This window comes from Triticum urartu, chromosome 2A (genome assembly GCF_056163025.1).
Source record: "Triticum urartu cultivar PI428250 chromosome 2A, HENAU_Tu73, whole genome shotgun sequence".
In the NCBI taxonomy this organism is placed as follows: domain Eukaryota; kingdom Viridiplantae; phylum Streptophyta; class Magnoliopsida; order Poales; family Poaceae; genus Triticum; species Triticum urartu.
Window position 1 is genome coordinate 378,042,019 of NC_141874.1, and position 27,332 is coordinate 378,069,350.

General features: G+C 47.5%; 4 protein-coding genes across 4 annotated transcripts; 2 read left to right on the top strand and 2 right to left on the bottom strand.

The window, feature by feature from the left end:
* The first annotated feature begins 1,548 nt into the window (after positions 1-1,548).
* Positions 1,549-2,673, top strand: LOC147985170 (protein FAR1-RELATED SEQUENCE 11-like). The gene is made up of 3 exons (XM_087539849.1): positions 1,549-1,725; positions 1,809-1,874; positions 1,960-2,673. The coding sequence occupies exons 1-3, from the start codon at positions 1,549-1,551 to the stop codon at positions 2,671-2,673; spliced, it is 957 nt and encodes a 318-aa protein (XP_087395975.1).
* A 5-nt stretch (positions 2,674-2,678) lies between these two features.
* On the top strand, positions 2,679-4,181 carry LOC147985171 (protein FAR1-RELATED SEQUENCE 5-like). Its single transcript, XM_087541447.1, has one exon. It carries the CDS (start codon positions 2,679-2,681, stop codon positions 4,179-4,181), a length of 1,503 nt encoding a protein of 500 aa, XP_087397573.1.
* Positions 4,182-5,593: 1,412 nt separating this feature from the next.
* On the bottom strand, positions 5,594-7,271 carry LOC147985172 (uncharacterized). Its single transcript, XM_087541448.1, has 6 exons — positions 6,806-7,271; positions 6,531-6,718; positions 6,244-6,444; positions 6,042-6,173; positions 5,851-5,963; positions 5,594-5,780 (listed from the first exon to the last, which is right to left on the bottom strand). Exons 1-6 carry the CDS (start codon positions 7,269-7,271, stop codon positions 5,594-5,596), a joined length of 1,287 nt encoding a protein of 428 aa, XP_087397574.1.
* Positions 7,272-7,304: 33 nt separating this feature from the next.
* Positions 7,305-8,591, bottom strand: LOC147985173 (uncharacterized). The gene is made up of 4 exons (XM_087541449.1): positions 8,064-8,591; positions 7,838-7,984; positions 7,516-7,743; positions 7,305-7,430 (listed from the first exon to the last, which is right to left on the bottom strand). Exons 1-4 carry the CDS (start codon positions 8,589-8,591, stop codon positions 7,305-7,307), a joined length of 1,029 nt encoding a protein of 342 aa, XP_087397575.1.
* Between the last annotated feature and the right edge of the window lie 18,741 nt (positions 8,592-27,332).

Sequence of the window (27,332 nt, forward strand, 5' to 3'; positions counted from 1 at the left end):
ACATGTGAACTTAGGAATTTCTGAAACATGAACTTCACATGCTATTGAAATTCAAGAAAATTACACACAACAATACATACACTTCGTGTGCTACATCCACAACCCATCATCAAGTGTAGCACACCAATACATCGTCAAGCTTGGTACCAACATACATAAGTAGCATCACACTAATTTTATATTGTTTTTGTTCTGATCATTTAGAATGCTGAACCTTCCAAGGGGACGAAGAATGCTATATCGTACTCTAAGGACAGTAAAGCGTACGACAAAAACTCTGCTCTGTTTCACGATTGACATAAACACCGGCAACACTAAGCAGTGTCGGACTCCAGGAGGGTTGTCCAGCAATGGGATGGCACTTGACCTCGACATGGACACCACGACAGTCTGTGGGCAACATCGGCGTCGTTTTTGTGTAGCTCCACTGTGTTGCTCATCTTTTTGTTCTAGAGTATGGTGAAGTTTGTTTTGTCCTGCAAATTTGTAGTAGCATAACAAGGCAAGCATCAACAACCATATTTGCTGAAATAAAATAGGTGAAAATGACAAAACATACAAAATCAAATGTATGAGGCCCAGATCCTTCTTAGTTGGCACGGGAGCAGTGGGATTCAGGGGGCACTGCGACAGCGAACCTCCGGTGGCCGCGTACTTGAACAACCTGAGGTGGCGGCCCCTAAGGTTCAGTTTGCTTTCATCAACGACTGAAGAATGCAGAACAAAAAACTCGGAGTTTAGAAACAAGAGAGGGCCTTGCTTCGGTAGACCCCCCCCCCCAACAAAATGTAGAAAAGCAGAATGGGCATACGGAAGAGACGTATGCCCACCTCGTATTGTACGGCTCTGCCGGGCATACGTATACGCGGTTGAAAAAAAACTACCCATCTGGTCGCCCGCCCGCAAAAACTACCCACGATCTAGGCCCGCCCCCATCTTCTCGCCCGCCCATCTGGTCGCCCGCCCGCCGATCACGGTAGTTCCAAAGTGGCCGATCGCCACCGCCGCGGATCGCCGCCGTCCGAACCCCGTCCGAGGCCACCCTCGCCATCCCAACGTCGCCCGTCGCCGCCCTCGCCGTCCCAACATCGCCCGTCGCCGCATCTCACCGTCGTCCGACGACGCGGACGTGAAGGGCCCGACGTCTGACACCGCCCTCGCCGCCCGAACCCCGTCCGACACCGCCCTCGCCGTCGCAACGTCGTCCGTCGCTGCATCTCACCGTCGTCGTCCTACGCCGGGGACGTGAAGGGCTCGACGTCTGACGCCGCCTCCGCAGCACTGTCGTCGAACGCCGGCGACGTCTACACCGCGGGCCAAGGTTTGTCATCTAAACCTAGCGGGCATGGGGCGGGCATGATGGATAGAAGTGAGGGCTAGTTCATGCATGTACTGATTTAGGGTTTAGGGTTCATCAAAACCTCCCGCCACAGCGCCTCCTCTACGGACTAGGGCATGATTTACAGAACTAGCGTTGCTTTGGGCATGATGCATTGTACTAAACCTAACACACGATGTTTTGCAGTTCTGTGAGTTTGGCGTGTTGACATGGACAAAGAATCAGCATTCGGGAGGGACGAGAATGGTACTGATAAGGTGACTAAGACCGATAACGATAATTTGAACGAAGATGATGACAGCAGCGACAACGATTCCGTCTCGTCATATGATATCTTACCTTCAGAGGATTTTGATAATAATGAACATGGCGCAAATAGCGACAACGTAAGTGGCGTATATTTTGTTTTTATTTTTGAATTTGCAAAGTATGGCATGGCTAACTATATATTTTGTGTACAAATTTACAGGAAGATGTGGATGTTGACAATGTGCAACATAGTTGGCAGGAATCATTTGCAGATAACTTGAGCCAGGTTAGTTGTTAGATGTTGTACATCGATCAATAGTATGATTTAAATGATAGTAATTGACATATATATTTTCAAATGAATGTTTTAGGAGGAGTCAGATGGTCCTGTACTTGATGACGATGAGGGAGAGATTGATATTGAGGAGGCTCAAAGGGAGCAGAAGATGCTTGAGACACATTGGAAGGTCATGGCTATGACCTTTCGGTCGCAAGGGGATGCATACATATTCTACAACAATCACGCCAGAGAGCACGGGTTTAGTATCAGGAAACAGAAGGTGAAACGAGGTGCTTTGGGAATGATACGGTACCGGCGGTTTCTTTGCTCCAGGGCAGGGAGAAGGCAGAGCAAGTTCATAACCATGGAGAGCCGCAAGCGCAGGCTTAGACCGGAGACTCATTGCGACTGCGGTGCACATATGGTGGTGAAGCTAGACAAAGAACGTGGCATTTGGTTCGTCGCATCATTCGTGGATGATCACAACCACGCGATGGCTCGGCCCGATGAGGTTTGTTTTTTGTGGTCACACAGACGGATTGGAGATGGCCAGAGGGCGGAGATATTGGCGATGGAAGCAGCCGGGATAAGAAAGCATATTATAATGGACAACTTCATCAGCAAATACGGTTCGTACGATAAGTGCGGTCTTATCAGGAGGGACATTTACAATCTTTGTTGCAGAGAAAAACCGAAGCTCATTGCAAAGGGAGATGCAGAGACGGCAGTTGGCATTATGAGGAGCAGGAAGGAGAAGGACCCTGAGTTTTTTTTGAGTATGTGCGTGACAAGGAAGGGCGATTGAAGAGTATGTTCTGGTGCGATGCACAGTCGCGGAGGGACTATCAGGACTACGGAGATGTGGTCGTGTTTGATAGCACATATAAGATGAACAGATACGGTATGCCGTTCGTCCCCTTTGTTGGAGTTAACAACCACCGTTGCACCACAGTGTTTGGTTGTGCCATCATTGCTGACGAGACGGAAGGGACATACGTGTGGCTGCTGCAGACATTTATGAAGGCAAACGGTCAGGTGAAGCCAAAGTCAATAATCACAGACGGTGACGCTGCAATGATCCGGGCTATTCGGACTGTCCTTTCAGATGTTTTCCATCGTCTTTGCTCCTGGCATATAGAGAAAAATATGCAAAGGCACCTGCATTACAAGTCACTGGATGAGTTCAGATCGCTCCTGTACTATGCCACCTCTCAAGCGAACTTTGAGAAGAGATGGAAAGCTTTCTATGATAAGTGGAAGACGGATAGAACCAAAGAGTGGCTTGACAGGATGTACAGGAAGAGGAGACTTTGGGCAGCTTCATATCTTTCCGATGGTTTTTTCCTTGGTATGCGAAGTAACCAGAGGAGTGAAAGCCTCAACTCCTGCCTTCACCTTCACCTGGACTACGGTATGACAATTGTTGATTTGGTGGTGCATTATGAGAACTGTATAGTTCGCCTGCGTGAGAACGAGGCGTACGATGACTGCGAGGCATTCCAGAAGGAACCATCGTCGGTTACTAAATATAAGGCCCTTGAGGAGCATGCCGCCAAAGTATTCACACCTGCTAATTTCTACATCCTGCAAGATGATTTGCATAAGATGGGTCAGCTGGAGATATTTGAGACGCTCGTGGGAATTGGGCGTCAAACATTCATGGTGACATGGAAGGATAACCACAAGTTCAGGTACAATGTTGTTTATGAACCAGGTAACTCAGAACAAACTATTACATGCAGTTGTCTTAGGATGGTTCGGAAAGGGCTGCCATGCAAACACATTCTGTTTGTTCTCCATCATCTGAACTTAACTGAAATACCAAAGTGTTGTGTCATGCATTGGTTGTCCAAACATGCGAGAGATGGGTTGCCTGTGCAGCGGAAGAGTGATATGTTTGGATGGGGTTGGTCAGGGCCATTGGAGAGAGAACAGCATAGTGCAATAACCATTAAAACCGCAGAAGCTGCTCATGTTGCAGCAAATGATCCCTTCTTGTACGACGAGTTGATGAAGTGTCTGGACAACATAATAGCGCAGAAAAAGATTTTAGAGGAGGAACTTATAGGAAGTAGAAGGTATGCTATGCTGAAGAAGGAGGCAAGTCAGGCGCAACAAGTTGAGCCTGGTATTGGTGATCCTCAGAAAGTTTCGATGAAGGGTGCACCTAAGAAGGGGCGATCGAAGGGGGGCCCCGACGTTACAAAGAATGGTAGGCCAAAAGATTTTACAGAGAAGAAAAGTGGTCCTTTGTGCTGTCTGTGTGGTCTCCCAGGTCATAACAAGGCTACATGCAGTAAGAACGAGAAGTGAGTTGCAACCTTTTTATTTTTGTTATGTTGCTACTTTGATTTTACCAACTATATTTGCTCACCCATTTCTTTATGTTTTGTTCAGGAACTGGGCGTAGAGACGCAGCTTGGTTTGTAGGAAGAATAAAAGTGATCGCACGAGTCATGTCTGAATAACCTATGCTATTTTTATTCGCACATGTGTGCCAGAAAACTTGATTTGTACTGTTACGAGATGATTTGTACTGTTATGTCTGAATAACCTATGCTATTTTTATTCGCACATGTGTGCCAGAAAACTTGATTTGTACTGTTACGTGATGATTTGTACTGTTTCTATATGAAGTTTTGAAATTCTGTTTATTTGTACTGTTTGGAAATTATGTTTATTCGTACTGTTTCTATATGATTCCTAGGTGCATGCATGCAAAGATTGCGTACATTTTTTTAAATGAGTATATTTGTTCTGCACTTTCGTAAAAGTAAAATAATATTTTTTAAAAATATTTAGAAAAAAAATATGCCCAACCACCGCAGCCGGGCCCATAGTGGGGAACAAATCATACACCCAAATCAAGCCCGAAAGGGGCGACTCGGGCGGCTGATAGAGCCCCCTAATGGGCCCGGCAACGGGGTCCAACGGGGCTGCGGGCAGTGTGATAAGAGAGGAGTTCGAAAGAGGGAGCGGAGGCAGCTATTTAAGTCGCTCCTCGCGCCCCTCCGCTTTCGAGGTGGGACTAAACTGGCGTGAGTTCGGCAACGCGCGGGGGAGGGGAGTGGGCGTGGGCCGTGGGAGGGGGCGAGTGGCGCCCTGCCTCTATGGGCGAACTGGGCCGGCCGGTGACAGCGCCGAAAACGGCCTCATGAGCCCTGCGGCGGCCGCGTGCACTGAGGGAGGGGAGTGGGCGTGGGCCGGGGGAGGGGCCGAGTGGCGGCATGCCTTCATTGGGCTGAACTGGGCCGGCCCGAGACAGTGCAAAATAGGCCTCCTGAGCCTTGCGGCAACCACGTGCAGTGTGGGGCGCGATGGGGACGCCATTTTTAGTCCCACCTCGGAAGCCGGGGGGCGCGAGGAGCGGCTTAAATAGCTGCCTCCGCCCCCCTCCACCGAGCTCCTCTCTTACGAAAGTGCAGAACAAATATACTCATTTAAAAAAATATCATCACCCACAATGATGCAAATAAGAGTGTCACCGACAATGATGCAAATAAAAGTGACATTGAAAAATAGATATTGTAGCAAATACCGACCACGGCACATTTATTTAGTTGCGGAACATGCTAAACCATGCCACATTACAATATAGAGATGATGTCTTAATATGAAAATTGTATTACAATATAGAGATGATGTCTTAATATGAAAATTGTATCAAGTACCGACAACGGCACGTTTATTTAGTGGAGATAATAGCCAACACCCCATCCTCCAACTCATTTCTTCTCCATGATCTTGAGGATCTTCTCTTTCACTACTTCCTTCGTGTTGCATTCTGAAAAAAGTATTTCAGCTAGAATGCGTCCCCTTGAAGCATTAACCTCATCTTGATCGAACTCAAATGTCCAATCATCTCCGTCCCAGCTTTGAACGCATTTCACCACGAAAAGACCACAAGAGACTCTGCAAGAAACCACAAGTCAATTATTGATGGATCATACAAGTACATACTAATTCATCATTTGCAACATACCCGTCTGTTTGTGATGGCATATCGTACTCCCTTATTGGCCAGGAAGATACGTCAGGATGTTTCGTTCCAATAAGAGCATTCACCTCGTTTGTATCATTAGCTATTTCTGCCCTCTGAAATAAAAATGAAAAATCCATATGAAGTACGTTTTGAATAACTATATATTGTTTTATGTATCATTGTAAGCTTACCAGCTTAGCAATCTTTGCAAGAACTCTTTTGTTGCATTTACCAGTAGAGTTTAAAACTTGAAACTCTTTTTTCTTGTTGTGCATAAGAACTGATATCCAATGACTTTCGTCCACATGAAAAGGAAAGTATGCCTACAACAAAGTTTATTCATGTTGGTGTACACACAGATGTACTACGAATGATCATACTAAACTGAAGTACCTTATCTTTGATGAAATACTCTTCAGTAACTCTAGACACCATTTTAGTTTGGTTTGTGAAATGATCCATAAAATGCCTCTTAGAGTTGTTAACCTTTCCATCACCACGAAGAATAAGCCAGTGGGACACCCAAGATGATAATATGTGACGGTCAGCACGAGGATTATGGGTCTGCATATGGTTGCAATAACTATTGATGACCTACAAAATAACATAACAGCAATACGCCTATTAGATAATTTATGTAAATGACATGTACAACTTAATAACTTAGTGCTAATACTTACACCGCCATGCAACCACTTTTTTGAAATGATGGCTTCAAGCATATCAGCTGTACATGTTTCCCCACCAATTCCCGTCATGTGCACAACAGTTTTTCTGCAAAGCTTCTCCGACTCTGCCAGTGTCCGGATATAAACCTTCGCGGCCTCTATGTGATCCTCATTAATGTAATCAGTACTAATCATAGCAGCTCGACCGGTGTGTTGCAAGAATGAGTTAATAAAGTGTGCATGCAAGGACAGAAGTATGTTGCAAGAATAAATTACCTAGCACTTACTTTTCTTTGCACGTTTACGTCCATCGTTCTGAAGAAAAGGTGAAAGACAGTATTTTGACCGTTTCCTCTTGCGTTTCCCATCATTCTCCTTCCCATCATTCTCCTTCCCATCATTCTCCTTTTCATCATTCTCCTTTTCATCATTCTCCTTCCCATCATTCTCCTCAGTGCCATTTTCTTTCGCATTTTTAATACGGGTGTTCAGACTATCCATACTAAATTCCTCAGATTTATCGGCGCTAGACCCGTCTGACACTTCATTCATATTCTTGGGGGTTGAAGTAATAGCTGGAAAGTCATTCGTGTCTACCGTCGCAAGAGATGGGTCGGGAGAATTACCATTATCCTCAATAACGAAGGGGTCGCCTTCATCTCCTGTACCTGGTGTGTTGTGATGCACACCTTTCTCACGCGCCAATTTATTCCCGTTCCCAGTGGTGAAGGATGCGTCCACCCTGTTGTCCATATCTTCTTTTGCAGGAGTTGATTGTACATCTGGCTAATATTTTGATGGACCATACTTCCCCACCCAGTCTTCACTATGCTCCACATACTCAATGTCATCATCAGACCCCTTGTTTGGCTTGAAGACAAGACCTTTCTTCTCCAGCTTCTCCACTACTATCTGCAATGACACATTAATTGCATTAACTACATGCATAAATTATGAATAATCCAATGTAAACTGAAGTACACATCACTCATATTACCTCAGCACATTTCTGAGGGAGAAGTCTAATTTCTTTTTGCATATCTTTGATGCATTTCATCACCTGATCTAATGTACTATCCCTGCTCGATGAAGCCTCATCTCTATTATCTTTCTTTTTGTGGGCACGATCTTCCTGCTCTAATTCTTGCTGTAATTCTTCCTCCGCCTTTCTTCCTTGTTGAGCAATTAATGTCTGCCTGTACTTCTCACTTATCACGTCATCAATCTGTAACAGGTAAAATCAATTAAAATTTCTCAACATATAAATAGTAACTTAAGTGCATGTAGTACGAAATAGTAACACATAAATAGTAACTTACCGTCCCATTACCACGGCCGTATGCCGTGTCGTACGCGTCACGCTTCTTAGCCTCATCTTCTGACCAATTAAGCATCAATGGATACTCATTAGCTAATGGATCAAATGCCTCATCATCCAGTGGCTGCACTTTCTCCCAAAACATGTACTGCATGAACATGAAGTATATTAGCAAAAAAAATTCACAAACTATAGTTCGAAAGAAACAAATATAACATAAGATTTACTTGTAGGAGCGCAAGGTTTCCGATCGGCCAAGTAAATTTTGTAAGATCTGATAAGGTCTTTGTGATGCCTTCCACGCAAACGCGTAACATAAACGCATTCCAATTATATGCTTTGATGGCCTCCACATCGTGCACTAACTTGTAATAAGCATTAGGAACTTCTATCGTGGACTGCGGTGCAAGAACCGTGCCTAGAAGAACCAGAACAATTCTACGGAGGAAATCATCATTGTATGTGCCACTAGCAACGATGTTCTCAATTAGGTCGTCCATCATCAATTCCCCCGTATTGGAATCTAAAAAGCGACTAGGCACCTTCACCTTCGCCTTTAACCCCCCTTTTTCTAGCGCTTTGATGGCATCTTTGCCCTTGTTCTGTAGCCCGAAAATGTCAAACACATCTTCGGTGCGCAATGATATCGCACCATTTTTTGATGGCATGATGAACCTTTTGCTGTCCAACGAATACGATTTAATAATGAACTTGAGCAAACATTTGCGCATGAGCACACTAGGTATCATCAGCATTTTTCCAAGACTAGTGCTTGCAAAACGCTTTTTCTGCCTAGAGTTTAGTTTGTTGACCAACAGACACCACTTCTCAACCGAACAAAAAATCTCTCCGTACTCCACGGTCGCTACGAATAGGAGCAAAAAAAATGTTAGCTACTTTATATGGGCGCATAATAAACATGATGAATGCATAGTACCTCGTGCCATGGGATCAGGGCCGGCCCTGGGGGACGACGACGCGGTGGCGTTGGTGGCAGATGGCGTCGGTCGCAACCTGTAAATAATTTTAAAGTTTTTTTAGAAACACTATGATTTCTGAAAAAATCTTTGGTATGTAATACTTTGAGGTGTTTGGACTAGAACAGGTACGGGTGGTTTAAGATGCCATACTATTTTTTATACCATGGTTTTTCTGCTGTATATACCTAGAAAAACTGAATTAGAATCAGCTGTCATGCATGCATAATTATGACCAAAACTATAGCAAAACTACACTATAGCCAAACACTTAGGTGGTTTTCACAGAACTAAGAAACACTATGGTATATACAGTGCATGTATCAGCCACTCATGCATGCATGTATTTACGCAGTACTTAGTGCACTAACTTAATGAGTGGCACATGCAGCACGCTCTCAATCAACTAACAAACTCTAACTACACACTCTACTTATCTAGGACAAAAATTCTACAATCAAGGTTATACATGATAAAGCACATGAAACATAAAAGTAAGTCGGAATCTATGTTCACCAACTTGGGGCGTCGGTGTTACGTGGCAACGGGGGCGACGGCGTCGGCCGCAGATGGCGTCGGGGCACATCGTGTTGGGGCAGTCGCTCTGTGGTGCGTCGGCGTGAGCTGGCGTCGGTGGCAGATGGCCTCAGGGCCGTCGCGGGCGTTGGGGCGGCGTCGGTGTGACTTGGCGTCGGGGGCGGCGGCGGCCGCAGATGGCGTCGGGGGAGGCGATCGTGGAGGCGGCGTGAGGCGGCGTTGGGGGCGGCGTCAGGGGCGGATGACGTCAGGGGAGGCGATCGTGGAGGCGGTGTGAGGTGGCGTCGGGGGCGGCGTTTGCCCTAGATGGCGTCGGGAGAGGCGCTCGTGGAGGCGGCGTGGAGGCGTGGAGGCGGCGTGGACTGGAGATCGTGGAGGCGTGGAGGGGCTTTGACCCCCGATAGATATGCATGTACGCGGGCTTATCCATTTTTTTTCTAAGAACCCATTCATTAGTTTTTTTCCCAATCATTAGTTGCCTCTGTTTTTTAAAACAACCATTATCGAAAATACATTGATTGATAGATAATTTTTTTTACTTTGCCAAATGGCACGAAACTTTTTCTGCACGTTGGCATCACCCTCGACAGCACCCACGCCAGTTTGCATATTTTTCCGACGCTCGATGCATTTCCTAGGATTTTCCCTGTGTTAATGCCGTAAAACACTGGCCGGACGTGACGCAACGTTCGTTTTGTGTCCGTTTGCGTTCCAACCTTGCGTGGGGCCCTACGTAGGCCGTGCCCGCATGTCCGCCCACTTTGGTGCAATTGCATGCATGCGATCACGTACCCCCAGTGCAACGAGCTTCTTTTCTGTCTACCGAAGGGGGGTTCCCGACTACTTTTTTTTGACTCCGCCAAATGGCACGAAACTTTTTCCGCACGTTGGCATCACCCTCGACAGCACCCACGCCAGTTTGCATATTTTTCCAACGCTCGATGCATTTCCTAGGATTTTCCCTGTGTTAATGCCGTAAAACACTGGCCGGACGTGACGCAACGTTCGTTTTGTGTCCGTTTGCGTTCCAACCTTGCATGGGGCCCTACGTAGGCCGTGCGCGCATATCCGCCCACTTTGGTGCAATTGCATGCATGCGATCACGTACCCCCAGTGCAACGAGCTTCTTTTCGGTCTACCGGAGGGGGGTTCCCGACTACTTTTTTTCTTTTACTCCGCCGAATGGCACAAGACTTTTTCCACACGTTGGCATCACCGTCGACAGCACCCACGCCGATTTGCATATTTTTCCGACGCTCGATGCATTTCCTAGGATTTTCCCTATGAAAATGCCCTAAAACACTGCCCGGACGTGACGCGACGTTCGTTTGGTGTCGTTTTCGTTCGACCTTGCGTGGGCCCCTACGTAGGCGTGCCCACATGTACGCACACTTTGATGCAATTGCATGCATGCGATCACGTGGACCTTGTGCAACGAGCCCGGTTTCGGTCTACCAGAGGGGCGGTTCCCAACTACGATTTTTATTTTACTCCGCCGAATGGCACGAGACTTTTTCCACACGTTGGCATCATCGTTGACAGCACCCACGCTGATTTGCATATTTTTTCCGATGCTCGATGCATTTCCTAGGATTTTCCCGGTGAAAATGCCTTAAAACACTGCCCGGACGTGACGCGACGTTCGTTTTGTGTCCGTTTTTGTTACATCGGGAGCACGCACGACAATTTTCGCTACTTTTTGGCAGCCAATGCTTTTTTATGGTTTTCCCGGCGAAATAACCCTAAAACACTGCGCGTTACTCCATATTTTCTCAAACAAGCGCCTGGTGCCCTCCATTCTGGGTTCACCGATTTCTTTTATATTGCTATTTCATTTTTTCCTCTTTTGTAATTTTTGATGCACCATTTTTTTTTAAAAAATCAACTTGTTTCTACTGTTGTTTTTTAAGATTACGTCAACTTTTGTAAAATTCAAAAATTGTTTCAAAAATTCAGTTAACTTTCATAATATTCTATGATTTAATTTACAGCGAAACACCTTTTGAATGTTTTATGAAAAACTTCTTAGCTTTTTTTCTAACTTTTTTTACAAAACTGTTTACGTTATCAACTTTTTCCAGATTATTGCTTGTGTATTCTTTTGCAAATTTGATTATTACTTTTTTCATTAAAATTTTATGATTTTTTTACCGGGCGAAAGCGTTCTTAAACCTGGAATTTCTTTATTTTTTCACCCAAATATTTCAACAACTCATAATAGTCAAACAAACAAACTTCATTCAAACTTAATCATATCATACATAGTTTCTTAACATAATAAATAAACACAAAATAAACCCTAAACTACGTCGTCGTCATCCGATACGACATCGATGACCGCGCCCATGCCGCCGCCACCGTTGCTGTTGTCGCTGCTCATGTCGTCCAGAAACGCGAGGTCGTCCTCCTCCTCCTCAGCCGCCGCAGCAAACTTGCGAAGAGTCTCCATCAAGCCTGGAGTGTCCTCCGGGTCTCTCAGCTCCGACGGCGGCACGAGGCCGGGCTCCGTTGACGCGACGATGGCGAGGAGCAAACCCGGAGAGTCGTCGGGGTCCCTTTCCTGATGTAGCGCCTGCACCTCCGGCGGAATCTCCACGGCCGGAGCAGGCGGGGGAGGGGCCACCGGCGCGGGAGTGGGAGGTGGGGCAGGGGCAGGGGCGCCCGTCGCCGGTGGGGGAGGGAGGACCAGCCGCCCGGCGCGACAGTCGCGGAGGACGTCGTGCCAGTACTGGCCTCCAGAATCGCCAGCGACCGAGCCGGTTCCACCTCCCACCGGCCTGGTTGACGACATCATCGTGGGGTGCGGCGGGGCCAGGCACGGCGTAGCCGGCGGCGCTGATGTGCCACGAGCCCGGAAGGCGGCTGGACGGCGGCACGAGGATGTTGTACCGCACCAAATCCATCGCCTCTGAGATCCCGATGTTCGATGGCCACCATCCGCGAGAGCTGCCGGTGCCGGACATGGCGAGCGCGGTGGGGGCAAGGGTTGGGGGAGCGGGTTCAGGGGTCGGTGGCGAGAGAGAAATGTCGAGGGGGTAGGGGAACGGGTTCGGGGTTGTGCGGCGAGGTATGCGGCCAGCGCACGGTTTTTATAGCACAAGGGGATGTTGGGGGGGAGGGGGGGCGGCCCCGCCATAATGGGGCGATGGGACGCGACGGGGGGGGGGGGGGAGGGGCGGCAGGCCTACGCAGCCACGCCGGTGGTAAATGGCGGCCAGGCGACGCGACAGTGGGGGCGACAGCCGCTTTGACCACACGTGCGGATCCGCGCCGGTGCTTACGGCGGCCAGGAGACACGATGGGCCGGCAGGCGCGCAGGGCGCGGTTTGACCGCGCGTGCGCATCCGCGCCAGAGATTATGGCGGTCAGGCGACACGACAGGGCCGGCAGGCGAGCAATTAGGGCCGCTGTTAATTGCGGTCAGGCGACGGGACGCGACTGCGGGGGCGGCAGGCGCGCAGTTACGCCGTAATTGACGGGGGGCGTGGGGTGGGGTGGGCGCGCGCGCGACGGGACGACGGGTGGACTCTGCGTGCGCGCGTGACGACTGGTCGGGGAAAAAAATCTGTATTCGTATACGTACACGTTTTGGGCGGGACAGCGGGCGGACGGCCTCTTTTCAAATTATGCCCATCATGCCCTTCGTTATGAAGGGGTACGAGACAATTTTGACCTTCCTTGTGTTGGAGGGGGTCTACCGAAGCGGAAGTGAACAAGAGATGGGATTGCCATACATTGCTTTGTACTTTGAGAAATAAATACAAACATCCTGCGGCCACACATACCACTTTTTTCAGCTACGAACGATGATTGGAGTAAAGATGAAAGGAAAATGTAGGCTCACTCGTCACTCCCGTAGCACCTCTGTATGTCATACTATGTGCACAACAAGGAGGAGCAGCATCAGAATGGCATGCCTGCCACTCGGGAGGATGGAGGAGGTGGGGAGTTGGCTGGGTTGGGGCGGTAGAGGAGTTCGCAAGCTGCTCCATGGGGTTGGTCGAGCCGATGCAAGGTGCATCGTAGGATGACGCTAGCTAACTGAAGATGGGGGCGTGGCAGAGGATGACGCTATCTAAATGAAGACGAGAGCAGCTGCTGCAGTTTACACGTGCGCGAGGTAGCATGGAAAGTAGCACAGGCTGGAGGGCCATGGCGGCTTCATACCGCGGAGGCGCGGGGCTGTGGCTGCCTTTGTTGGACTTGCGCACACGGTCGAATTGAACTGCCGTGCAGCACAAAGGCCAGCGGCACCCCATGGCGAAGAGCGCGTTGGAGCAGAGTGTGGCCACACTGTAGGAGAGCGGGTGGGAGAAGAAGACGGGCCACGCCGGAGGAGAGGTTGGGGGCGGGTGGCATGTAGGTGGACGGGGCGGAGGGCGATGATGGAGGTTGTTGGGGAAGGCGATGGCGGAGGTGGCCGGGGTGGCGGTGGAGAAGCTCGACCACAGCGGCAGCCGGCGGCGCGCGAGGAGGCGGTGGCACGCGGAGGAGCGGGGGTTTGGCGGTGCACGAGGGAAGAGGGCGGGTCTGGCGGTGCGCCGGTAGGAGGCGGGGACGACGGCATGACGGAAGGAGGCGGGAGTGGTCAGTGGTGGTGCGCCGGTAGTAGGCAGGGTAGGCAGCAGTCGCGATGGGATCGGGGGGAGGTTGGGGATCGGGGGTGGACGAGCGGTCGTGGGTGGGATTTTTTTTATTTTTTTTTGCAGCGGGTCGGGGAGTTCGGGAGGGAGCAGTTGGGCCTTATAGGGCTGGCTGTGATCCAAATAACTATTCTAATCCTGTGATTAGAATAGTGTTGTCCATATGGATTGACTATTTGTTACCCTGGATGAGGAATAGTTATTCTTCACCCCCCTTTATTTTACTATCAATGCACCGTAATTTTACGTTCCGTAAGTATTGTCTTATTTCCAACGTAAAAAGAGACCGCAAGAAAATATATAATCGTCATAAAAATATTTTATGTTATGTAAAATTACAAATGTAAAAACATAGTGTAAAATACACATAAACTGCAAAATTTCTTGTTCTATGACATATATTTTTATTTTCTTATGCCAAATTTTACGTAGTGAATCAATAGAAATGTAACTATTTGAATTCCAAACGTAATTTAATTATGAAATGATCGTAAGATTACCTCGGGTGAAGAATAATTTATTCTGCACCCTCGGTGATGAATAGTATCACCACACACACACACACACATATATATACATCTGGGCTATTCTGTTACGCGTAACAGAATATTATTCTGTTACCCTTCTTGAACTGATGAATCCGAGCGGTTGTACTGATTCCGTCATTTCGTTGAACTGATCATTTTTTATTAAAAGAGCAAATAAGAGCCCCCCTCCTCTCTCTCCCCGTTGAGCCGGCTACTTGTGGCGGATCCCTCCACCCACCCGCCTCCCTCCTGGCAACCCAGGCCATACCCCAGTCGCGGTGATGGGCGCCGGGGCGCGAGCGACGGCGGCGGCGCTACCACTAGAGCTCGTATGGTGGAGAGAAGTGTGGCGTGGGTGCGTACATGCGCCAAGCTGGAGCAGAGGCGCCCTGTAGCGGGCGGCGCCGGGGCGAGGAGGGTCCGCGGCGAGCTCTGGCCGTAGAGGGCGCAGCGCACCCCAAGAGCACGTGCAGAGCTGGCCGGAGGAGAAGGCGGCCACGAGCGGCGCCGGCGTCCGCCTCAGCGCCAGCAGCACGGACGAAGAAGCTACCACCTACAAGTAGCACAAAGCGAGAAATCAGCAGAGAGAACTCAAGCGAAGGCACAAGGAATACCCGCGTGGTGGGGGAGAGCGCGAGGGCGGAGGGGGAGGCCGCCATTTCCAGCCGGGGGCGGGTCGAGCTGCTGGTGGAGTCGCCGTGTTCCGCTCCCCTCCTCCTCCTTCCCCTTTGTACTAATGGCAAGGCGCCGATCTGTGATGTGGTTGAAAGGATTGAGTGACCACTCCACTGATTTCGTTTACCTTGCCATCTTAGGAAGGGAAGGGCAGAGCAGGTCCCGCCGGAGTGGGAGGGGGCGGCACCACCGTCCGTCCAGGTTCACCTCAGTCGCCGGCAACTGTAGCCATGTTGCCCATCCTTGACGTCTCTTAAAGATCAGTCTCTATGCTCTGTCTTTTCTGCACAATACAGGAAAGGTCATCCAGTTCTGCATGAACTAGAGCCTGCACCATAATCTTGGCCATCTCACGGCATGTCTGAATTTGTTCATTTATCTTATGTAAGATGCCAAGACGAGGTTCTAGGCTAGTGTTGCTAGAAGGAACCATAGAGTTGGCAACATATGGCAGAATCTAAAGAGCGGCTGAAGCTGAATCTTCTGTGTTTAAAGTGCAATTTACAGGAAGGACTTCCAAAATTCATGAACCTAAAATGGAACATGAAATGGGAGCTGAGCAGATTCCGTTGCTAATTAATTATCCCGCACTATGTTGTTGCTGGTGGAGCTACTATAGTAGTAGTATTTGATCAGGGGCTAACAGTAGTTACTACTGTATTTGACATGAGACTGAGCACCATACGAGCTATAAAATGGCAGCTCATATTCAGGGAAACTTTCATGGTAGGTGTGCAACAAAATTTCACAAAGAATTGTCAAATGCGAAACTTTCAAAGAGGTCAAAGATTTCAGTTCAACGTCTACACAAAGCTATCGAAATATGAAACTTAGTCATGTTGAACGTTTCCTCAAATTCGCAACTGGTGAAGACTAATTTGAAATATGGTGAGACCCTTCGTGTTGCTTTCCTGTCAGAAAAAACAGAGTACTGGAACTGATGTCCATACGTGTTTGTGCTGAGCGTGTTTCGTAGACTAAAAATTACACTTTTTTGGGTACGCCTTTTTCTCGCAACTTTTCGATGGTTTACGGTATCATAGTCCTCGAACTTGCATGGTTTATATCATTGAGCTGAATGATATTTATTTTAAAACAATATGTTTTGTGTGTTTCTTTTTTTGAACTCATTTTTTTGCAATGATGTTTTGAACTTCTCGCGTTTTGCAACTTGGACTTTTACCATTTGAATTTCCGTGGGTTTTTCTTTTGTTTGAGCTTTTTTCCAAACTTATCTGAGACGTCATGTTTGAACATACAACTTTTGTAGTTGTGAACTTATCGTTTTTTTCCATTTATTAAGTTGCTTTTTTCCTCCGAACATTTACTGGTACAATTTTTTTTTGCAAATTTATTGTCCCTTGAGTAAGAACAGATGCAATTTTTAATTTTAATTTTATGGTACTTATGGTACTAGAGAGTTTGTACTTCTTAAAAAATAATCACTCGATGTTCTTTTAGTTTTAATTTTTAATTTTCTTTCTCATCCTTATCTTTACTGACGGTGTAATCACCATCATACCTTTATGGTTTATATAGTTGAATGGACGTACATTTTTACCATTCCCTTCTTTTTAAAACTTATATGTTTTCTTCTCCAAACTTCCTACCTGTCGAGAATTAGAACTTATTTATTTTTACATTTGTACTTCCAAGTGTCTTTAATGCCATTTTCACTATTTTACTTTGTTTTACCTCATCAAACAGGCGCACAACACATTTGAAGAAACAAAATACGAATCTTTGAAACACTAGGGGTATAACCATTGCACATGACTTCATGTGTGCCTTCATCATAGAAAAATATACTGAATATCACTAAGTTCTAAGGTTGAACAAATGAATCATACAGAATATTGTGAACACGCCGCATTTTCTCACTAAAACAAACTTCTGTACTTGCATACAACCCTCTTTGAACTTGGACGACACCTAGTGCTCAACTTGGATGATGAACAGTGCTCAAATCGAACGGAGGAGGTAGTCGTTGCTTTTTAACCATGAATGCTTCTAAAGACACTGGGAATTGCTTCAAAACTGCTTTTATACTTTTTAACACAAGGGTTCTCTCAGCTGGGCCAAGAAGCAATGCATACATAATATTTTTATTCTGCAAGAACGAAACACTCCAATAATTAACAACTAATCTGTCAGTACATGCAGAACAATTTCAGTTTTGAGAACAAACTTCCATTGATATGTTAATCTCTCAATCTGTATAGAGGACAGGATGGTTCAGGGATTAGCATTGGCATTATTGGAAACCATGGCCTTTAATGAAATGGTTCAGGGATCACTCTCAATCAGCCCCTTTGCTACTTGTGCTACAGAGAACATGAATATAAAGTGGATGGTGACTCATCGATTTTTCTTTATGATATATAGAAACTTACGAAATTTTGAAACTTGCACTGACGATATTTCGGTGATATATCTAAACTTTACAGGATTTTGAAGAAATTCGCTGCAAATCATTACTTATTTAGGTGATATATCTGAAGTTACAGAGTAATATCGAACTACAGTGGACAGACCAACAACATAAATCCTCAAGCAAAGCTCACAATCTCCATGGAAGATGCCTATGAATTCACCATGGAAGGGCATCCCACTGCCCCGCTCTATCTGCTCCCACTCCCTGCACACACACACACATAGAGCAGAGAGAGGATGAGAGGGAGATGACTGAGGTGGATCGAGGACAGAGCACAAGGGGCCTGCACGTAGCTCTTCTCGTGACCGGCTGGGTAGCGTGCTGTTGTACTGACGAGGCAAAGGTCCAAATATATCGCCTAAATAAGTTCAAAGAATTTTACAAAAACAAGTAGGCAACAAAGAGAAAAGTCATGTATGGCTATCAAGCACAACTTATATATATAGGACTAGTAAGGGTCTCAGGAATCGACTACATTATTTCAGTCAACTCGATCTTCATCAGTACTAGAATGACTGGACAAGAAGTTTAGATTTGTAGCAGCACACACACCAAACTTATAGAATTTTTCTTCAACATTTTTAGGTAATTGCATCGGTACTACTCCCTCTGTTCACTTTTATAAGACCTTGAAGACATTTCAGACAATGTGTAAAACAGCCTATTTTGAGTTGTCTGAAACGACTTACAAAAGTGAACGGAGGGAGTAGTATAATTGGAAAAGTATTTCAGATTTGTAGAAGCGCACACACGAAACTTACAGAATTTGATGGAAATGCACGATTTCTGATTTATCAGTACATAGTTTTATGGAAATGCATGAGTTAACTTCTTCTAGGCACTATCTGAACATGGTGAAGACTAGAAAATGTAAGGATAGGTAGAGAACACTTAGTATTGAGCTTTTTTCCAAGTATGTGTTGAACTGATATAATTTTTGTCAATGAACTGTTGTAGAATAGGTACTAGAGCTACCAGCATCTTCCTATATATCATGATAAAAAGCAAACAAACATGCATACTAGAGAAAATTGAACTGACAATAGAAGAAATTTATACTTTTTTGGGACTGACATCATGTAATACCTCATCCAGAAAGCATGCCAAGCGAAACGTTTATTTTTTAGTTGAAGAACTAGAAGTCTTGCAGTACAAGAGGCACGGCATGGTGCTATTAACTAACTTACAGAGATCCTTTCTGCTTTGTAGTAGTACCTGAGGTTACAAGGGTCAGAAATTTACCATTTGACGGCCTTCACGCCACCAGCAGCGCTGGAGGTGACCTCTTGTCTCCTGCTGTCGGCGGGGAACATGAGCTGGATCAACGGGGAAGAAGGTGGCAGGAGCGCCTTGTCCATCCGATCTCTCATGCGAGGGCAGTGCTCGACGTCGAGGTGCAGGGCGCCGAAGGAGACGGTCACGCGATGAGGAGGAGCAGGATGGGGCAGAAGTGGTTGTTGCCGACGCTCCGCCCTCCGCCGACGACCCCCCCCCCCCCCGCAGCGCGTCATGGGAGGTGGGAGGAGGAGCCATGGCGCGTCGCCATAGGTGGAGGCTCTATGTTTATGTTGATAGTACCATAATATCATTGCACAGTAGTGGTTGTCAACTGAATCTTACAAGTCCAAACAAAACCATAGTTGAACTTAGACCTGACAAAAAAGAATAAACTCGCACTGACAAATGGATGAATTTCATGTAGAACACCTTTCTCCTTTAGACGGTTGATTAATGCCACACACATGGACAAGACAGTGTGCCAAGAAATCAAATTGCACAAGTTAGAAGACACAAATTAACACCACGATAGCCGCCCTAGACCACGGAATGGATGGAAGCACAAGACGATAAAATAAAATAAGAATTGGCTTGAACTTAAACCAAAATGATAATTGAACTGAACTAAAATTAGATAGTGGACTGAATTAAAATAAGAAACATATAGCAAAATTAAATTGTATAAACACAAGCATTTTCAGCAATCAAATTTTCCTCTTGAATATGTAGAGGGACACACCTTGTTTTGTCCATCAGATTCCTACATCCAGGCAAATAAGTGGGTATAGGACAAGGTACATCAGCCTAAATTTTTGTACTTCTTGTTGCATTGCTTCAGTTTGGTTCCAAGAACACTATGCTGTAGTTCCGGTTGCAGACCTGGTCGTCACGGCGTGCAGGGACCATGGAGGAAGAGGATCTGGAGTAGAAGCTCTCACACGATGAAGTTGTGGACAGCGCCGAGCATGTCGGTGGATGCATGTTCGGAGAAGTTGTAAAATATTTGCAGAACTGAAGGATATGCTTTTTGTATTATCTCTAATCACAATGAACAAAGTATTTAGAACTGACGCATAAATGATACTCGATCGATACTAAAATGGACAATATTTGTTAAGTTTCTATGTATGAACCTACCAACTTTCTAAACATGAACTTCTCCCTAGGGTTATTCTTCGGTATTGAAAAATGTGCAGGCAGAGCACATATATTAGTAATAGTTATATCGAGAGGGTTTACTTCAACCCCTACATTTTTCATTCATTAATAACTATCAGTAACTTGTTATTCATCAGTACTAGTACGACTGGACAAGAAGTGCAAATTTGTAGCAGCACACAGATTGAACTTGCATAATTTTTCTTTGAACTTTTTTAGGTGATATATCTAAACTTACATAATTTTGAAACATGTACTGATGATATTTTTGCGCACGCACCCAACTAATGTTTTTTCATGAATTTACAAAATAATACAAACCAAACTAATAATGAGTTTAGTACAAAAAACAAGTCTCTTCTCTAGGCATTAAGACAAATACCTGTCGAACAACAAGCACAAGATAGCAGTGCCGCTTGAGGAGCAGGGGAAGAGGGACAGTACAAACAAGTGCAGCTCAATGATACCATATGCTGCAGAACAAATTTGCCACTTGGGACTGAAGAAAGAAATCACACAAGATGAACTGAAAATCATAATAGAATGACCATAGCTACAATATGAACTGAATATATACCAGAGGAGCATGAACATCCAGGGGGAGGTGTGGAAAGGTTGAGATGGGCACCTCCCGAGTTGCGGCATCAAACGGCTTGGCACTGTGTTGTTGAACGATCCGGGGTGGCAGCGGTGAACGGAGGGCAAGTCGGTTGGTGGTTGTTGCGCTGGAGATGGACATCAAGGACGCTGCGGCAGAAGAAGTGGGTCACACCGATGACCTGTGGCTGTGCATATAGGTGGTTTTCTGGTAGACTGGAGCCGGGGAGATGGGAAGCAGGGTGGCGGCTGGAGCCAGTGACTGCAGAGAGTGGTTGGGGATTGATGACGAGATCAAGAGGAGATGGGGGAGACGGAGGCTTGTGAAGCAGCGACGGCGCCAATGCGGCCGGCAACCAGGAGGTTGTGTGCGGGGCGGCAGCGCGGTGGAAGCAGCGGGGAGGTTGGCCAGGCGGCGCGGTGGAAGCACGGGGGCGGCGCTCCAGTGGGAGCAGCGGGGAGGCGGGCTGGTGGCACGGTGGAAGTAGAGGGGCGACGCCAGTGACGGGTAGAAGCAGGGGCGAAGTCGGCGGCGCGTGGAAGCAGGGAGGCTGGGCCCGGCGGCCGGCGGCGGGTGGGAGCAGGGGGTGGAGCCAGCGGTGGGTGGACGCAGCGGGGAGGCGGTGGGGAGTGGGTGGGATTTTTCTCTGTTTCGTGCCACATCATAGAAGCACCAGATTGTGCAAAATGGATCGGGCCTCTATAAGGGCCTGATGGTAACAGAATAATATTCTGTTACTAGTAACAGAATAGCCCTACCCTATATATATACACATAGGGTCGCGCTATTTGTTAGGAACAATTATTCTTCACCCCTTTCTATTTTGACATCAAGGCACCGTATTTTCACGTTTCGTAAATTTTGTCTTATTTCGTACATAAAAAACGTAAGAAAATATGTACTCACCGTAATAAATACTTTATGTTACGTAAAATTACGAATGTAAAAACATAGTGTAAAGCATACATAAAATGTGATTTTTCTGGTCTTATAACCTATATTTTTGCTTTTTTATACCAAATTTTACATATTGAATCAATATGCATGTAACTATTTATATTCTAAACATAATTTATTTAGGAAGCGATCGTAAGATTACCTCGAGTGAAGAATAACTTATTCTGCACCCTAGGTAATGAATAGTAACACAATATATATATATATATAATAAACATCCAATTACATAAGTGATTGTACAGATCATTCGCACACACCTCAATAAACAATTGCATGCATTCTAAAGTAGGAGAAACGATCGTCTAGTCATCTACTTCTTGTGACGCTTCCGCCACTGATATGTGTCTCGATCGCTCGCCTGGGCAGGGACAATTCCTCATGTCAACGATCCGCCTGTACATCTTGTAGGTTGTGTACGCATCCTTGGCCGCGTACTTGACGTGTTCTTCATCTAGTCTCTCATGCCAAACACTGTGCCAGGCTTTCTTGTCCTTCTTGCTCTCTTCCTTCATCTTCGTGTAGTAGGGTCGATGATGGCCGAGGCGAGGTCAACTAGGGAGTTTAGTTTGTTGTTGTCGCTCCCCCAGACCTTGTAGTGGTGCTGGATATTGACAAGATTTACGCATTTCAAGCCCGAAACCTTGAGCGCTTTTAGATCGTTGGTGGTGTCCACTGTAGCGAAACTGTAGAGAAACTATAGTCAGAGCTATTGATAAACCTGGAGAAACGCTTGCAAGGCCTTGTGGCTAGGTGGTAGTGGTAGACGAGGGCGTCATGTCGCACACACAACTGGGTGACACCAACCTTCTGATCGTGCCTGGCATGACCCATGGTGTACTCGAGATCGAAGCCGACCACTTGGTATTTGTCCTCGGCAAGGATCTGCTCCATAGTTTGGATGGAGCTCTCCACCGAGACCAGATCGTTCGTGTACAACACCGAGAGAGCCTTCCCCCTCACGTGGGTGTCCATGACGTGTTGCGTGGTGAACTGCCCACCATTCTCGTCGTCGGCCGTTGGGAGCGCCATTGGAGCCACAGGGAGCTCCATTGGAACCGCTGGATGTCTGCTCTGTATGTTCCCTCGTGGATGTGCTTATTGTATCATGTGAGACGAGAGATGAAGGTAAATGGCTGCAGGAATAAAAGGGGGCCGGGCGGCATGGATTCTTGGGGCGTCCGCATGGCAGTTTTTGCAGCGGGTAACTATCGTGGTTCTAAGTCTGACAGTAATGTAGGGGGGTAGGTATGGAGAGGCAAGATCTTAGCTATGGAGTAGTTGTAAGCACACGAGGTTTACGAGTTCAGGCCCTTCTCGGAGGAAGTAATAGCCCTACATCTCGGAGCCCGGAGGCGGTCGACTGGATTATGTGTGTATGAATTACAGGGGTGCAAACCCTTTACACTGAGGAGGGGGGTGGCTTATATAGAGTTCGCCAGACCCCTCCAGCCCTCAGTTATGCAGGGTTTTAAGTACATTAAGTTCGGGCGTTATTGGTAACGCCCCTAATAAAGTGCTATGATGACCATAAAAGCTACTTAATGAATGACCGTTAGCGTGCAGAGTGACTTTAGGTCTCCAGGCCATCGAGTTGTTGGATCTTGGTCGAGTGATTGCTTCTTGGTCGAGTGTCTTTGAGTCTGTTGAGTGGAACACCTCCAAGTCGATTGAAAGATGATTTCTTCTAGAGATGTCCTTGGGTAGGGCAGTTAGGACAGGTCCATGACCCTACCCTAGGTACATAGCTTCATCATTAGCCCCCGAATGGATCAAGGTTTGAGTGGGGAAGGAGTTGAGAACTTCTCCGACTCATTTTTCATGCCATGAGCATATCTTGTTTCAGATCAATGATCCCGAGTGATGACAACAACTTCCTTTTCAGTCGCCTTGATCCATTCTTAGTTTTTTGTCGAGTGAGTTTCTTTACTTGAAAAGCTCCGAGTGACGGTGTGGAGGAGATCTTCCGTCTGACAAGTTGTTCTGATGCCCGCAGATTTTGCGGGATTCGAATTTTGGGAAGCGCGCGGGATGGGGGAGGCCGCAGTAATCGGATGGGATAGGGCGGAGCCGCCTCGATCTCCGCGCCACCTTTTTCGCCACTTATTGCGCGCGCGATTGTTATGGGATTTGACAGGATCGTCCGGGCCTACCAGTCAGCCACTCGGAAGCGACCTCATATAAGGCGTCGGACCGGGGTTTCTTGAACAGTGCGTTCTCATTTCCTCTTCTCCTCTTCAGGCTTCTTCGTCGTGCTCGCTCTCGCCCCAGCGCCGCCGCTCCGTACGCGTCTCTCCAGCGACGATGGGGAAGGAGAAGACGGCGGATCTGTAGCAGGCGAAGAAGGCGGCGGCAAAGGCGAAGGGGAAGGCGACCAGTCGGGGTGGATCTTCCTCATGAGCCAGCCTGCCGAAGGGCTGGATCCAGGGCGACTGGATCCACTCGGCGATCCGCCAAGAAGACCTCGATGACCTAGCCGACGGAGGACTGATCCCCCATGGATCGGCGCGGCTTCCGGGGAAGGAATCCGAGCCGCAACCTCGGGAGGGTGAGCGTGTTCTCCTTGCCACCCACGTCGACCGTGGATTTTCCTTGCCTCCTCACCCTTTCTTTCGGGGATTTCTGAATTTCTTTGGGGCACAACTCCACCACTTCACTCCCAACACAATCGTGTATCTCGCTGCTTTCGTGTCTTTGTGCGAGAATTTCTTGGGTTGTCGGCTTCACTGGGGTCTTTTCAAGCACATTTTCACCTGTCGTTTTCAGACGGTGAAAATGGCCAATCCGAGTGACGAGAGAACACAAGTGATTCAGATGTGTGGGGGTCTTGGTGTTCAGATGAGAGGGAAAAGTTACTTTCCGGCCATGATTCTTCCCAACTCGGTCCGCGGATGGCAGTCGACCTGGTTTTACTGCAAAGATCAGCGACGCCAGGGCAGTCGACTGCCTCCCTCCTTTTACCATGGACCGAGTGAGGAAACCCTCCTCTTTGAAGGTGATCCCGGAGGAGAAGGCGCAAGTTAGGGTGCTGGTCGAACGAGTGGTCCAGCTTATCCGTGACGGGGTCACTGGTATGGATCTCTTGGAGGTTTTCCTTCGGTAGCGCATCCAGCCTCTTCAAGCTCGAGACCATCCGATGTGGATGTATTTGGGTCTTGACGACACCACTCGGATTCACCCAGAGGAGGTCGATGACGACACACTGGAGGGGTGGCTGTCAGGCATCACCAAAAACAAGGACAACCCCAGGGGAGCCAGGAGAGTTCCTCCATTCGACCAGTCCCACGAACCAGAAAAGGTCTGATTCTGAGCTTTTGATTATAATCTGAATTCACTCACGCAGCTGTCTATACTGCGTCGACTGACTTTATTCTTCCTGCTTTCTTTCAGGCCCTTATCGAAATGTACTCAGTGCCCAACGGAGAGCAAGAGCAAGATCTGGAAGGAGAGGCGAGCGGCGGCGACAGTGGCGAATGGCATTCTGACGGAGAAGAGGACGAAGAAAGCGACGACTCAAGTGACGAAGAAGAAGTCGAGTCGCCTCCTCGCAGGGATAGGCTATCCAAGCTTGACCAAGAACGACCAAGCGCCCGTGAAAAGGCGATTGCCCAGACTGGTCAGTCTTCAAAGCGTCCTCGAACATCTTCACCAACCCCAACTGAAAAAGTGTCAAAGCATCTCAAAGTTGCAGAGCAGAAGCCTCGGAAGGCGTTGCCGAAGATTAAGATTGAGATCCCCGTCGCTTCTGCGTGAGTGTCTCCCTTTGTATTCACTCGACGCTCCGTGTTGTTTATTTTTTCTTGATTTAACTAGACGAACTTTGGAACTGGCAGCGCTGCTACTTCTGGGACCTCAGCTTACAGAGATGAGGATGAGGTAATGGAGGATGCAGTCACTTCCAATCTGGGTATGATTTCTGTCATTCTGTCTTTATTTGGTCGACTCAACTGCAATGTGTACCATTGGGTGATGTGATTTTGGCGATTGATCTTTGAACAGCTCCTAACATTATTGACCTCCCCGATGATGATGATGAAGAGCCTGAGAGGCCTTTGACGAGGAAAAATAGGAAAGCTCCTGCAAGCAAGGTGCCACATTCGACGCCGATGGCGGAACCAGTCGTTCAGGACGCTGGTGATGCCAATCGGGGTTCTGTTACCTTCGCCGTACCATTGTCGAGTGCCCTGCCTTCTTCGTCGACTGCTCAAGCTCCTGCCGACCCACCTTCAGTTTTTGCGATCCATCATGTCCCAGAGGACGAAGTGAATGCTGCCAAGGAAGCCATACGCCAGGCGGGCATTATGATGGAGAAGGTGAAGATGGTGCGGGACGCCAGTCAGGCCGCCTATGACGCCAGCTCGGCTCTCCAAAGCAATGTTTAGGTTAGCTGGTCACCGCTTGTTCTGTTAGGACATGCTATCTGGAGACTCTCTTTCCGAAATTTTTTGCATCTGTACACCCACTGGGTGCGTCGATTGAAATTTTGGACTAGTGGGGGCATGCTGAGTGCACCCACTGGGTGTAGTCCCCGAGACTACGATGGACTGCTGGCAGTCGACTGTAGTCTTTGTATTTTGATTCTTTTGCTCGATCTGGTCTGGCCGTGTCGAGTGTAAACCGAACCGGTGGGGGCACGCAAAGTGCACCCACTGGGTGTAGTCCCCGAGACTATGGTGGACTGCGGGCAGTCCACCGTAGTCTTAGTATTGATTGTCTTTGTCATTTTTCACTGTAAAATAACTTCCCCTCCCTGTTTGCAGAAATCTAGCGATCTTGGAGCTCGCTTTGCTGACTTGGAGAAACAGCAGATCCAGCTAAACCTTGACTTGGAATTGGCCAAGACACAACTGCAAAAGGCCAAGGATGATGCCAATGGTAAGACGAGCTTGTCGACTGGTTTGTCTTAGGCTTGAGTACCCTTCTGCTCTTTCTGAATCAAGCACCATTTCTTTGCAGAAAAACTGAATGAAGCTCTGGCGAAGAAGGATCAGGATTTGGCTGCTGCTCAAAAGAAAGCTGACGACAGAACCGCTCTGGCTGAACAGAAACTGGCTTCAGTCGGCCAATTGGAAGAAGAGAACGCCAAGATGAAATCTGCCCTGAACGAAGCCAACAAGGAGTGCACGCGCTTGAAGAAAAACAATGTCAACCTGTACGAGAAGGTGGAAGGCATCGCTCGCAGGAGGGACGATCTGGAGAGTTATCTGAGAAGCCTTGCCAAGAAGTTGTTCATCAAGCTTGAAGGTATACATTTTGTTCCGACTGATGTTTTTTTTGTTGACTCAGCATACGAAAATTGACTTATCCTTGGGTCGTGAATGCAGAGTTTTGCCAGAACTTCGAGGAGGAGACTGGGCGGATTGAGCCAGGTTTGGAACCCATCAACTCTCCCGTGAAAGATGAAACTGCCATGAATCTGCTCCGACTGGAATCCCGCATCGACGATGTTGTGGACTACTTGGCTCGACTAAAGGTCGCCACATCACGGATCGACACGGCACTTTGTCCAGGGGCCACGCTCCAGAATGATCTCGAGTCTCTGATGACTCGACTTAACGAGATCCCTGGTCGAGTGCAGGAGTGGAAGAAATCTTCTGCCCGGTGTGGTGCTGATGTGGCTCTGTCTTTGGTTCGTGTCCACTGCAAGGAGGTGCGATAAGATAAGCTGGCAGCAATGAAGGTCGCCAACACCCAGAGGCATGACTTCCGATCTTT

Bases quoted from the DNA above. Each gene is read 5' to 3' on its own strand.
- LOC147985170 (XM_087539849.1), top strand. From the start codon at position 1,549: ATGGACAAAGAATCAGCATTCGGGAGGGACGAGAATGGTACTGATAAG. The intron at 1,726-1,808 runs GTAAGTGGCGTA...ACAAATTTACAG, and splicing joins ATGGCGCAAATAGCGACAAC to GAAGATGTGGATGTTGACAA. The intron at 1,875-1,959 runs GTTAGTTGTTAG...TGAATGTTTTAG, and splicing joins TTGCAGATAACTTGAGCCAG to GAGGAGTCAGATGGTCCTGT.
- LOC147985171 (XM_087541447.1), top strand. From the start codon at position 2,679: ATGTTCTGGTGCGATGCACAGTCGCGGAGGGACTATCAGGACTACGGA.
- LOC147985172 (XM_087541448.1), bottom strand. From the start codon at position 7,271: ATGGACAACAGGGTGGACGCATCCTTCACCACTGGGAACGGGAATAAA. The intron at 6,174-6,243 runs GTACTTCAGTTT...ACTTTGTTGTAG, and splicing joins AGTATTTCATCAAAGATAAG to GCATACTTTCCTTTTCATGT. The intron at 5,964-6,041 runs GTAAGCTTACAA...TTTTTATTTCAG, and splicing joins TTGCAAAGATTGCTAAGCTG to AGGGCAGAAATAGCTAATGA.
- LOC147985173 (XM_087541449.1), bottom strand. From the start codon at position 8,591: ATGCTGATGATACCTAGTGTGCTCATGCGCAAATGTTTGCTCAAGTTC. The intron at 7,985-8,063 runs GTAAATCTTATG...ATGTTCATGCAG, and splicing joins GAAACCTTGCGCTCCTACAA to TACATGTTTTGGGAGAAAGT. The intron at 7,431-7,515 runs GTAATATGAGTG...GTGTCATTGCAG, and splicing joins TCCCTCAGAAATGTGCTGAG to ATAGTAGTGGAGAAGCTGGA.